The sequence below is a fragment of the Nipponia nippon genome, unplaced genomic scaffold (assembly GCF_047370975.1).
Source record: "Nipponia nippon isolate SJK-2023a ecotype South Korea unplaced genomic scaffold, ASM4737097v1 scaffold_4, whole genome shotgun sequence".
Lineage (NCBI taxonomy): Eukaryota > Metazoa > Chordata > Aves > Pelecaniformes > Threskiornithidae > Nipponia > Nipponia nippon.
In genome coordinates, this window is record NW_028262358.1 from 125,536,835 (window position 1) to 125,548,364 (window position 11,530).

General features: G+C 60.4%; 2 protein-coding genes across 13 annotated transcripts in view; one reads left to right on the top strand and one right to left on the bottom strand.

Annotated features, from left to right (window-relative positions):
- The window catches only part of PTK2B (protein tyrosine kinase 2 beta), a 31,967-nt gene extending 28,046 nt beyond the window's left edge, over window positions 1-3,921 (top strand). For 5 of the 7 annotated variants that reach the window (XM_087774175.1, XM_087774172.1, XM_087774177.1 and 2 more), the window contains 7 exons: window positions 119-265; window positions 982-1,017; window positions 1,310-1,337; window positions 1,737-1,792; window positions 2,036-2,182; window positions 2,691-2,771; window positions 2,859-3,921. In XM_087774175.1, the coding sequence (XP_087630301.1) occupies window positions 119-265; window positions 982-1,017; window positions 1,310-1,337; window positions 1,737-1,792; window positions 2,036-2,182; window positions 2,691-2,771; window positions 2,859-3,074 (711 nt within the window). In that variant the 3' untranslated portion in view covers window positions 3,075-3,921. The remainder of the gene's footprint in view (window positions 1-118; window positions 266-981; window positions 1,018-1,309; window positions 1,338-1,736; window positions 1,793-2,035; window positions 2,183-2,690; window positions 2,772-2,858) is intronic. The other 2 variants (XM_087774173.1, XM_087774178.1) reach the window with 1 other exon arrangement.
- Window positions 3,922-5,528: 1,607 nt separating this feature from the next.
- On the bottom strand, window positions 5,529-10,593 carry CHRNA2 (cholinergic receptor nicotinic alpha 2 subunit). Of its 6 annotated transcripts, none has more exons than XM_087774492.1 (6): window positions 10,362-10,593; window positions 9,003-9,157; window positions 8,178-8,222; window positions 7,855-7,964; window positions 6,201-7,293; window positions 5,529-5,654 (listed from the first exon to the last, which is right to left on the bottom strand). In XM_087774492.1, exons 1-6 carry the CDS (start codon window positions 10,591-10,593, stop codon window positions 5,529-5,531), a joined length of 1,761 nt encoding a protein of 586 aa, XP_087630618.1. The 6 variants fall into 6 exon arrangements, with proteins under 6 accessions (XP_087630618.1, XP_087630621.1, XP_087630619.1 ...); XM_087774495.1 differs by lacking the exon at window positions 10,362-10,593 and having other exon boundaries at window positions 6,201-6,455; window positions 6,591-7,293; window positions 9,003-9,128; XM_087774493.1 differs by lacking the exon at window positions 10,362-10,593 and having other exon boundaries at window positions 7,855-8,001; window positions 8,140-8,222; window positions 9,003-9,122.
- Window positions 10,594-11,530: the final 937 nt, after the last annotated feature.

The window sequence follows — 11,530 nt, forward strand, 5'->3', positions numbered from 1 at the left end:
CAGCCGTTGGGGTCTGGTGCATGGCTTTGCATGCACGGAGCAGGGCTCTGGCTCCCGTGCCGAAATCAGGGGGCTCTGACTCCTGAGCCTCCCGGTCACCGCCGGCCCTGCATGCCAGGAGGAAGATTTCCTCCGTCCCAACAGCAGGGAGGAGGCGCAGAAGCTCTGGGAAATGGAGAGGCTCAAGATCCGGCAGGTCCTGGACAAGCAGCAGAAGCAGATGGCGGAGGACTACCAGTGGCTGCGGCAGGAGGAGCAATCCCTGGTGAGCAGCCTCGGGCCGGGGGCTTCCAGCTTTTGCACCCTCATGACCTCCATGAGGAAGAGCCACAGCAGCCGTTGAGATTGCTCTTCATGGCTGGAAAAGCCAATTTTCCTTAGAGGAACGGCTCCTCCAGCAGCCAAACCTCTTGCACCCCTTTATTTTCCCCACCCCTAAAAACCTCATGGAGCTGCTTCATTTCAAAATGAATATTTTGAAACTTGGGGAATTTTTAAATACTTGCAATCGCCTCTTAATGAGCTTTTATAATGCTTTTGAAATAAGGACTGGAGATAGCTAATGTGTGACTAATGCATCAGCTTGTGGTGAGACGGGCTTGGAAGGAGACAGAAAATCTTTTATTCGATCGACTCACGCAGCTGATAAAGCAAAGCCCAGCTCCCCTCGCCCCCAGAGCTGTCGGATGCCGAGCGACTGCACACAGCTGCTTGAATTAAGCTTCAGCGTTTTTTGGAGCAGCAGTTTGAGGTTTCTGGTACCCCTGGAGCAGGCAGGGAGCGGGTAGGGGTGATGGGATGGGATGGAGATGGGACCAGTGCCGGGCATGAAGCCCCTTCCCCTCCCACATTCGCAGACCCTGCAGAGATGCGTTCCTGTGTTGTGTTTCATGAGTCTCCCAGAAATCAGGAAAATCCCTTTTTTTCCCTTTTTGTTTTCCTTTTTTGCATGCCTCTCACAAAACTTCTCCCCCTTTGCAGGACCCGATGGTGTTTATGAACAACAACGCTCCTCCGGTGAGTGGTGCCCGTTCCGGAGAGACCGGGTTGGGGTGTATTTGGGTGCAGGGGGTCCTTCTCCTGGGGGTGCCTGGAGATCCTCATTTGCTTTGGCATTGACAGGCGATAGATATTTATATATGTGCCCCTCGCATGGGGAAAATTAATCTGCAAATGTTAATGGGGTGAAATCCCGGTGGTCCGGAGCTCCCCAGCAGAAGCCCTGGGAGGGGATGGCGATGCCTCCTCCCTCTTCGCCGCCTCCAGCCAGGACTTTGTGCCTCTCATTTGCTGTTTCTTCCCCCCACAGCTGCTCCCAGAGAAGGAGACGGATTACAGTGAGTGCCCACATCTGCACAGGGTGCGGGGCTGCCTGTGGCGCCCCACCCGCGAGCACCCGCTTTGGGGCTGCAAGTGGGGATCCCTGCGCTGAGCTGCGAGGAGCCTCGGTGCCGTATCCCTCCTGGCTTTGGGATCCTCCATGAAAGAAATCCCAGATGATGGGCAGCAGCTTTGCCTGCCCCAGGGAGGGGGGTCCGCCTGTCCCGGGCATGGGGGTCCAGGGGGTTCTGACCCTGCGGTGAGGTGGCACAGCTGGGGTGGGTCAGGGTGTCCAGCCACAGTGGGACACGCTGCTCCAGGGAGGTGCGGGAGGTGGCACGGGTCCCTGGGGTCTTGCAAAGTGCCCGTGTGTCCAGGGGAACAGCCAGAGTGACTCTCCTTCCTTTCCCTTACTGATGGCGTAGCGGAGTTCACAGGGCCCCCCCAGAAGCCTCCAAGACTTGGGGCGCAGGTAAGACCTCCCTGGACGGGGCCACCACGGTCCCTGTCCTCCTCCCCCACCTCCATCATCCCTCTGCATCTGCAGGATGGGACTTTTCTGACTCCCCCAGTCCCCAAAGGGGTCAGACAGACCCAGCAGCACCGGGGTCATGGGTGGGAGGTGGATGGGTCTGGCCAGGGCTCCCCATAGGTGTTGGTCTTTCCCTCCTTGCTCCCTCGGCCCATCTGATCCCACTGTGTCCCCGTTCCTCAGCAGTCCATCCACCCGGCCCCCACCGCCAACCTGGACCGCACAGATGACATGGTGTACAGCAACGTCATGGACCTGGTGCGGGCCGTGCTGCAGCTGAAGAATGAGATCAGCCTCCTGCCCCCGGAGGGGTACATCCTCATGGTGAAGGTAGGGAGGGCAGGGAGGAGGCCACGCCAGGGGAATAGGGGAGGGAGTTGGGAATGAGTCTGCTGAGCGACTCCCACCAAGCATCCTTCTCAGGAAGGTCTTGCACATGTAGAAGGGAGCATTTACAACATTCCCAGCTCCTCCTTTGGATCCTTGGGTCAATGGTGGGAGAGCTTCCAACATGTCCTGCTCCTCCATTGGGTCCTTGGGTCAATGGTGGGAGCATTTCCAGCACTCCCTGCTCCTCCGTTGGGTCCTTGGGTCAACAATGGGAGCATTTCCAGCATGCCCTGCTCCTCCGTTGGGTCCTTGGGTCAACGATGGGAGCATTTGCAGCACCCCCTGCTCCTCCATTGAGTCCTTAGGTCAACAGTGGGAGAGTCTCCCACTATGCCACTATGCCCCTCTCCCGAATGGGATCCTTGGCTCAGCAGCACAGGCTATTCCCATGCACCACTTCCCCGTGCTCATGCCTGGAGTCACCCTAACCCTGCCGCCCTCCCCGCAGAACGTGGGCCTGTCCCTGCGGAAGCTGATCGGCAGCGTCGATGAGATCCTGCCCGTCCTGCCCGCCGCCTCCCGCACCGAGGTAGGACTGGGGAGGAGGGAGAGGGGTCTGGCGTGGGCTTGGGTGCTGGTGGCACCCCTGTCTGTAACCCCGACGTGTCATGGTCAGATCGAGGGGACCCAGAAGCTGCTCAACAAGGACTTGGCCGACCTCATCAACAAGATGCGCCTGGCGCAGCAGAACGCCGTCACCTCGCTGAGCGAAGAGTGCAAGCGGCAGATGCTGATGGCCTCCCACACCCTGGCCGTGGATGCCAAGAACCTCCTGGATGCCGTGGACCAAGCCAAGGTCCAGGCCAACCTCGTGAAGCTGTCCGTGGAGTGAGGGCAGGGGCGGAGAGAGGGAAGAAGAAGGGGTGGGGAAGGAGAGGAGGAAAGGGACCGCCGTGCGTCTGGCGGCGGAGATGGGAGAAGAGCGTTGCGGAGGAGCTGGCTTTTGTGTGTCTCCCGTGGCCTCGCCGTCCTGCCCTCCCTGTCCCCCCTCCTGCAGCCACTCGTGTCTTTAGCATCGTCTTGTCGGTCTTCTGAAGAAGGGAGGCATCAAGTGACTTGTCCCTGGAAAGGGCTGGGGAGGACCTGGCCATTCCCGAGGGCAGCTGAAGATCCCTCTGGCTTGGCAGGTCCCTGCTCCCCAGCAGGTCTGCGTGTCCATCCCTTGGCCCCTCCGAGGACGGATGGCCGCAGGCGGCATGTCGCGACGGGGACCTGGACCCCACTCCTCGCCACCGGGAGCCGGAGGGCACAGCGGCTGGGGGAGCTGGCATCCCGGGGGGCCGCGCGGGGGTCCCCAGGGGCCATCGGAGCGGTGGCCGGAGGGACTGGTTGCGTTTCCTTGTACATTGTACAGAAGACTTTATTTAATGATGGGAGGCAGGTCCATGCGCCGCAGTGGAGCCGATTCTGGCGCCCGTGGCCGGAGCGTGCCTGGCCCCAAGCCTGCAGAGCACGGGGAGGGATGGGACCCCACGGACCGCAGCCTTTGGTGACACAAACCAGGAGAACGGTGCCTCTTCCAGCTGAGTTTTCTCCGAGCTGCTCTGTGTAAGCGACGACGGCAAACCAAGTCTCTGTTCGGTTTGTGCTTTGAGTTGGAAACCGTACGGTTCGGGCTTTTCCCCAGCATCTTCCCACAATGCTGTTCATTCTGGCTGAGATAAACCATGCACAAAGTCCCGCTGTGCCTGTGCTTGCCTGTCACCCCCATACCATGGGGACAAGTCCCCTGGTCACCAGCGTCGCCTTAGAAAGAGTAAGGGTCGTGCTGCTCTGAGCCATCTTGCCGGCGTGGGGAAGCGCCATCCCGGTGGCAGCATCGCCGGGGGAGCTGCTGGGGTCAACCTGGGTCTGCTGCATCCACGTCCTCGCTGGAGCCCCGTTTCCCTCCCGTTGAGCCCACGATCCAGGTGAGGGGCCTGGACTCCCCCTTCTCCCACCCTGAGGCTTGCTAGTAAGAGTATCTCCAGACCCTTGCTTTTCAGAAGGAAAATCACAGGGAATTCATGGTGGAGGCTGTCGGGAAGTGGTTTGTGCGTGCTAGCGCAGCCATGAATATGGGTTCCCACCCCACAAAAAGGATGCTTGGGGGTCTAGTGCCACACTGGGGGGGGTCACCCCAGAGCTTGTGCCCTGGTGGCCTCATAAGCCAGGCAACACCCTCGGGATGTGCACATCCCTCCGTGGCACCGTTTCTTCTGGCCCGTTTCACTCCTGAAAGCACAAAGTGTTTTCTGAAACCCCTCAGACTGCACCCAGCACCACCATGGGTCGGTCCCCAGGAGGAGAAAACGTTGCAGGAAAAACCTGGTGTCTCTCAGAGCATGGAAGAAGAGAGCATCTTCTTCTTTTCTCTGTAAGCATGGGCCCTTTAGGGTATACGGCAGCTAGAAATTAAGAGCTGGATTGCAGCAGTCATCAGAGCCAGATGGTTTGGGATCTGACGTGGGATGGAGAGGAGGATTTGCTGAAGATGGACCTTGCCAGTGCAGCTTCCCCCCACACCAGCCAAGTCCAGCGTGGGGCAGCACCCCTGAGCTCCTGGGGTCCGTGGGCACCGTCTGGCCGTGGCTGGGTCGGTTATCCCATTCTACAGGGTGGGTTTTCCCTTCCAAGCCACCCGCATTTCTGGTTTGGCTGCTCCCGTCTCCCTGCTGCTCCGAGCTCCAGTGTGGGATGGTGTGGAAGTGACTGCTCGTGCCGGCGGGTTGCAGAGGGTCTGCGCCTGGGCTGGGCTTTGCAGAGCAGAGACCCCCAAGCCGTGCGGCTGAGCAGGGACCTCCATCCCACGCCTGTACCCCTTCTGCATCGATCATCTGAAGCGTTATTGCCTCCCCCATGTCATGCATGACCACACCAGCCTGTAATCCTAAAGCAGCTGTGAGGTCCCCTCTTCTTGCCCAGCACGTTGGAGTCACACCCAGACGCAGCTCTTGGGTTTCGGGTAGGACTTGCAGCAGCTCGAGGAAGCAGATGCCTCTCCTAGATGCCTCCAGCCTGCGCTCAAGCAATGGAGAAGCTGTACCGTGCCTTCCTCGATGCCGGGATGGCTGCAACTGCCCCGGGCAGGATGGCAGGCAGCCGTCCCTCCCCACCATCCCCAGGTCACCCCTTGGCACAGCTCTTGCTTCACCCTGCATTTCCCATCGGAGGGTCCTCCATGGTTGCAACCATGTCCTCCCAGGGAGAGGCGAGGGTCCGGCTGGATGTGGGCACCACCATGCCCGCTCCCCGGGAGAAGGGAACGTGCATTGCCCGCCATCCCCACCGCAGCCTGGCCCGGCCCCTAGATCATCCCCGCCAGGTAGGGTGGGAGGAAGAGCCCCACGGTGCCCAGCAGGCAGACGATGATGAACATCCAGAGGAAGATGCGGTCGATCACCATGGCCACGTACTTCCAGTCCTCCTTCACCTGCCGAGCGGAGAGGGGCTGTGAGGGCGGGCAGAGGATGCAGCCCCCCCGTTTGTGAGGACCCTTTGCAGTTAGGAGACCACCCAGGGCTTCCTCTGCATCTGCCATTGGCCTCAGGACGAGGAGATACCCCGTGTCTCGGGAAATCCCTGGAGCAGCAGGGCTGGGGTATGGACCTCTCCGGGGAGGTTGCTCGGGGCAGAGCTGATCCCACCCAGGGTTTTCTGAAGCCACTTGGCTAAAAGTAGGGGTGCAGCCGCTGAGCCGGGTCCCTCGCTGCTCTCTGAGAGCAGGACAGTGTGGGCAGGAGAGGGACCTCCAACGCCCCCGCAGCCAGCAGGGACGGAAGCTGGCCTCAACTGATCCCATGGCCTCAACTGACCCCATGGACCGGACATCTCCCAGGAGGTGGTCGTTGATCTTCTCCCTGGTTTTGGGTCCTCAGCAGCCAGGGAACCCACCAGGGCTGACAGCATGGACCTCCCCATGGAGGTACAAGTGGGGGACCCCCTCCTCACCCCCCGGCCCTCAGAGGCACCCACTCACCGAGAAGTCGGCATCCTCGGCTCGCAGGTGGTCCGCGATGTACTGCACCCCTTCCAGGGCCTTCAGGATGCTGGGGGACAGCGTCTGCCCCTGGTCTGAGCCCACCTCCTCCTCCTCCCCCTTGGGGGGCCCCCGGGGGGCTGAGCCCCCTGACGCCTTCCCAGCTTGGCGCCCGCAGCCATAGCGGCACTGGGCACCCTGGCTGTGGGACCCCGCCTGGGATATGCGGCTGGGGTAGGTCTTCTCCTCCTCTTCCTCCTCCTCTTCCTCCTCCTCCTCTTCTTCCTCCCACTTGTCATCCACATCGGTCTCCAGCCAGCACCGGGAGGTGCTGAGCCTCGTCCCCGGGAGGTCGTACTGTCCCGCGGTCCCCTCGGGGGGAGGCAGGGCCGGGGGTCGCTTCATGAAGAGCCAGCGAGGGATGAAGTCAAGGAAGAAGCTGCGCACCCAGCAGGGCATCGTGTGGGTGCTGGGGGAGCGGTGGTGGACGTTGAGGACGAACACGGTGATGATGATGGAGAGTGTGACGAAGATCATGGTGAAGAGGAGGTACTCGCCGATGAGAGGGATGACCAGCGAGGTGGACGGGATGATTTCTGTGATGAGCAGTAGGAAGACGGTGAGGGACAGCAGGACGGAGATGCAGAGGGTGATCTTCTCCCCGCAGTCGGAGGGCAGGTAGAAGACCAGCACAGTCAGGCAGGAGATAAGCAGGCAGGGTATGATGAGATTGATGGTGTAGAAGAGCGGGAGGCGGCGGATGATGAAGCAGAAGGTGATGTCGGGGTAGATCTCGGTGCAGCAGTCATACTTCTTGGAGTTATAGGTGCCAATGGCATTTATGATGGCCCACTCGCCGCTCTCCCAGTAATCCTTGAGATCAACATGGTGCTCCATGTTCTCCAGGTCAATCTTGGCCTTGTCGTAGGTCCAGGAGCCGAACTTCATCTTACAGTTCTGCTGGTCGAAGGGGAAGAAGGTGACGTCAATGCTGCACGAGCTCTTGTAGATGGCGGGTGGCACCCACTTCACCTTCCCATTGGAGAAGAGGTGGGCCTTCGTCATGTGGGTCACGGCGAACTCCCCGTCAGCGCTGCAGGGATGGAGAGATGTGAAGGCCAGAGGAGGACGAAGCGTTTGCCCCAAGAAACAGGGCCAGGAGCTCCCTCAGCTCTCAGGGCTGGTACGAGCCTTGATTTGAGGATGTGGCTCCATCGTGCATCCCTACATGGTGCTGGGTTCACCTTCTTGGGCATCACCCAGAGCATGGAGATGGGTGGGAGGATGAGGACATGGAGAGATGGATGAAGACTGATTTGCATCCTTACCACTGGGGTGGGATGCGGGGCAGGAGGCCCATGGGGGCTGGCAGCACCAGGGAGCTACTGGAATGGGATGTGATGGGATGAGATGGGATGAGCTGCAGGGATGGGATGGGATGGGATGGGATGGGATGGGATGGGATGGGATGGGATGGGATGGGATGGGATGGGATGGGATGGGATGGGATGGGATGAGCTGCAGGGATGGGATGGGATGGGATGGGATGGGACGGGACGGGACGGGACGGGACGGGATGGGATGGGATGGGATGGGATGGGATGGGATGGGGGAGCTGGCCCTAGGGATGCCCCATCTCGGCAGTGTCACTCACTTGTTGTAGAGCACGATGTCGGGGATCCAGATCATCTCGGAAGGCACCCGGATGGAGGTGACGTTGTCGAATTCCGCCGGGTCCCAGCGCAGCTTGTAGTCGCTCCACTCCTGGAGGGAGACATGGAGGGAAGGGCATCAGGTGGCCCTGGGTCTGGTGGGACCAAGCTGCCCAATGCCTCCTCCTCCTCTGGCAGCATCCCCCAGAGGAACAGCACCATGGAGATGCCACCAAGCCCCCCTGGGCAGGGTCTCTCTGCCCCAAATGCTGTGCCCTCCTTGACACGCTCCTGCCCTTGCCCCAGAGAGGGAACAGGCTCCTACCTGCTTCAGCCAGACGTTCGTGGTCATCATCTGGTTCTTCTCATCCTGTGGTGGGAAAGAGGGAGAGGTGAGAGGAGACGGAGACAGGGCTTGTCCCATCACTGCATCGTCCCCCAAATCACTGCTTTCACTTTCTGCCTGCCACATCTGGGGTTCAGCTCCTGGAAGCAACTGGTACCAGTACAAGTCCAAGACTGCATTTCCTTGAGATATCTGCTCACTAGATGGCAGCAAGAAATAGCATATTGCAGCGCACAGCTCTGAGCCGCTCCGATGGACGGACAAATGGATAGTCCTGTGGATGGAAGGATGGATAGATGGACAGATGGATAGATGGACAGATGGACAGATGGACAGATGGATAGGTGGATAGATGCATAGGTGCACAGGTGGACAGATGGATAGGTAGATGGGTGGACAGATGGATAGGTAGATAGTTGGATGGGTGGATAGATGGGTGTCCATGGGAGGAATAAGCAAGGGACGGACAGACAGCAAAGCCCAGAGGTGCCCCGGGGCAGGTAGATGGTGGATAAGGACATGGCAGGGATGGAGAACTGCAGTTTCCCTGGATGCTCTCCTGCTGCCAGGGGAAGGGAGGGTTTGGGATGGAGAGGAGGGGTGCAGACGCCCCTGCTCGTTGGAGGTCTGAGGGAGGCAGGGTGGGTGGTTTGTCACTCGCTGGAGATGGCCAGGGGGTTGTTGCTACCCAAAACCCAACCTCGCACCAGTGTTCCCAGGCTCTGGTCTGGCAGACCAGTAAGACCAACTGGTGAAAAGTCAGACACCACATGGGACCGGGGTCCCTGCCGGTGGGCTACGCACCACGTCGATCAGCTGCGCGATGGAGAGCCCGAACCTCACGATGACCACGTCGGAGGTGTTGGGCACTGGCCGTGACCAGCGGTTGTAGCCGGTGAAGAGGTGCTTGAAGAGACGCTCCTCGGCGTGGCTGCCAGGCTGCTCCCGCAGGCAGGCGGCTGCGGGGAGACAGAGATGGGGCCGGGGTGAGGGAGAGCTCGCTGACCTCCCCTTCCACAGCCCTGCACCCCGCTGAAATGGGGTGCCCATCCGGGGCAAGCCCCCTCTCTGCTGCAGCAGGCAGGGATGCTAAACCCCACCCTGGGATGGGGAGAGGGGAATTAGTTCCTTCAAAACTGCCCCAGGGAGCGGAGAGCGGTGCAAGGTCAACCTTGCAATGCTGGCTGAGAAAATCCCGCTCTTGGGTGGCTGAGGTCCCTCTCCCAGTCCCCTCCAGCTGCTCTTACTGGTGCTAACGGGTTCAGCTTTGCAAGGTGGAGGCTAACCCAGTCCTTGGGACTGCTGCAGCCTGCCCAGAGACCATCCCTCAGGCTGGGCTGGAGACGGGGCTGGGAAGGAACGCAACGCTCTTTGCTCTGCCTAGAAATTGTTGGCGTTGGTCTTTGGTGCCGTCAGCTTGCGACGCATCGCTCAGCCGTCCTTGCTCGCTGCAGAGCCCCATAAATTTCGAGCAAGTTGAGGGGTGGAGGGAGGGAGGGCTTTGCACAGTGACGTGCAACCGAAGAGGTGTCTTAAGGGTGGCTCTGCCCTGAAGAAGGATGGGTGTACGGCCCCGTAGCATGCCCCGTGCCCCGTGCAAGCTCTCCCTGCTGCGCAGGCAAGCCCAGCAAGGGGCCCCGGTTGTACTTTGGCCGGGGACGATGTGCTGAGCAGCTTCGAGGGTCTTAGAGGTGTTGGGGAGGGCTGGTCGCAAGTGAAGGGACAAGCAAGATGCCCAGCTCCTGGGAGGACTTGTGTTGACAGGGGGTGGAAGCAAAATCCATTTTTTTTCTGTCCCTCCAACATTTCTAGCTCGCATAGGATGGATCTGGGGTCCCAGAGGTCCATCCCCTGTGGGGGATGGCCCAGAGCAGACCGTCCCCACCCAAGCGTCTGGGTGGTGTCAAGCTGCTCTGCAAAGACACGAACCCCCTCCTTGCACGGCACGTGGTGGAGGGCACCATGCCAGCGTGGAGACTGGGAGTGCGGAGAGACTGCATGGGGGTAAACTGGGAGAGAACTGGTTTTCCACGCGCATGCACCACAGCCCCCTTGGCTTCCCCTCTCCCCAAATTTACCCCCCCCCGGGGTGACACCCATAGGAAGGCAGGGCTCAAGCGAAGGAAATTCAGGTACCCCAGGGAAAGCCAGAGCCGCCCTTACCCGCCTGGAAGGTGACGAAGCACCACGCGATGACAGGGATGATGCCATGGGACAGCCGCCCCATCCTCCTTGTGCTAGTGTCCCCCGTGGACCCCCTCCCTGGAGCAGCTTGCAAAGCCCTCCAGGAGGGACCAGGGGGAGCGATGAGCTGAGGTGGTAGTGGGAGAGGAGGCTCAGCAGGGAAAGCCACCATAGGGGACCTCCGACGGGGTGTCCTGCGTGTCCCCGCCATTAGCGAGCGCTGGAGGAGCCATGGATGGAGCTGGAGGTGGGCTGGGAGAGCCTCAGCAAGGACACAGCAAGGCTAGGGTGGGTGCGTGGCCTGGGACGCTCTGCTGAGCTGCCTGCCCCAAATTTCATTCCTGGAAAGACAGCAGAGAGCGGCACTGTCACCGCAATGCCACCACAGCGTGGGTCTGGGAGGTGACAGTCCCACTGTGGTCCCCTCAAAGCCGCTCCCAGCCACGAGCAGGGCTTGGAGCTGACCCGAGCTGCCACCATGGCAGAGTCAAGGGAAAAATGTCCCCAAAAATGTTTCACGAGTGCTCCTCGGGTGGGCAGGGTGCGAATCCGGGCAGCGTCGGTCGCGGCCTGGCAGCCAGACCGTGAGTTAAAGCAATGGGGAGCCCGGGTCTGCTCCTGGGTGATTTAATAGCAGAGATGGAGCCCAGTGCTCCAGACCTTACTGGGGTGACCAGAAAGTAACCGGTTTCAACCATCCTTCTGCCCTGCCCGACTCAAAGCTGGTTTGGGACCTGAGAGCGAGGGAGGGGGAAGCATCTCAGCTGCTCCAAGAGACTGCGCTGCCCCGAACAGGCTCCCGGGGCTGGTTTCTCCAGGAGCGCTCCTGAAATGAGGGATCATCCTTTCACCATCCACCCTCATCCATCCATCATCCATCCATCCATCCATCCATCCATCCATCCATCCATCCATCCCTTCATCCATCCATCCATCCATGCATGCATCCCTCTACCTAGGCATCCATCCCTCCATCCATGGATGTGGTTTGTTCCCCTCCCCAGCAAAGGAAATCTCTGCAAGGGGAGAAATCACTTGCTCTGCAGAGGCCCCGAAACCTGCTCGTCCTTACAAGGTGACTCCTCCACGCTTGACCCGTGCCCCCAGGAGCAGCCTCCCCTCTCCAGGAGGCAAATGCTTTCATCCCC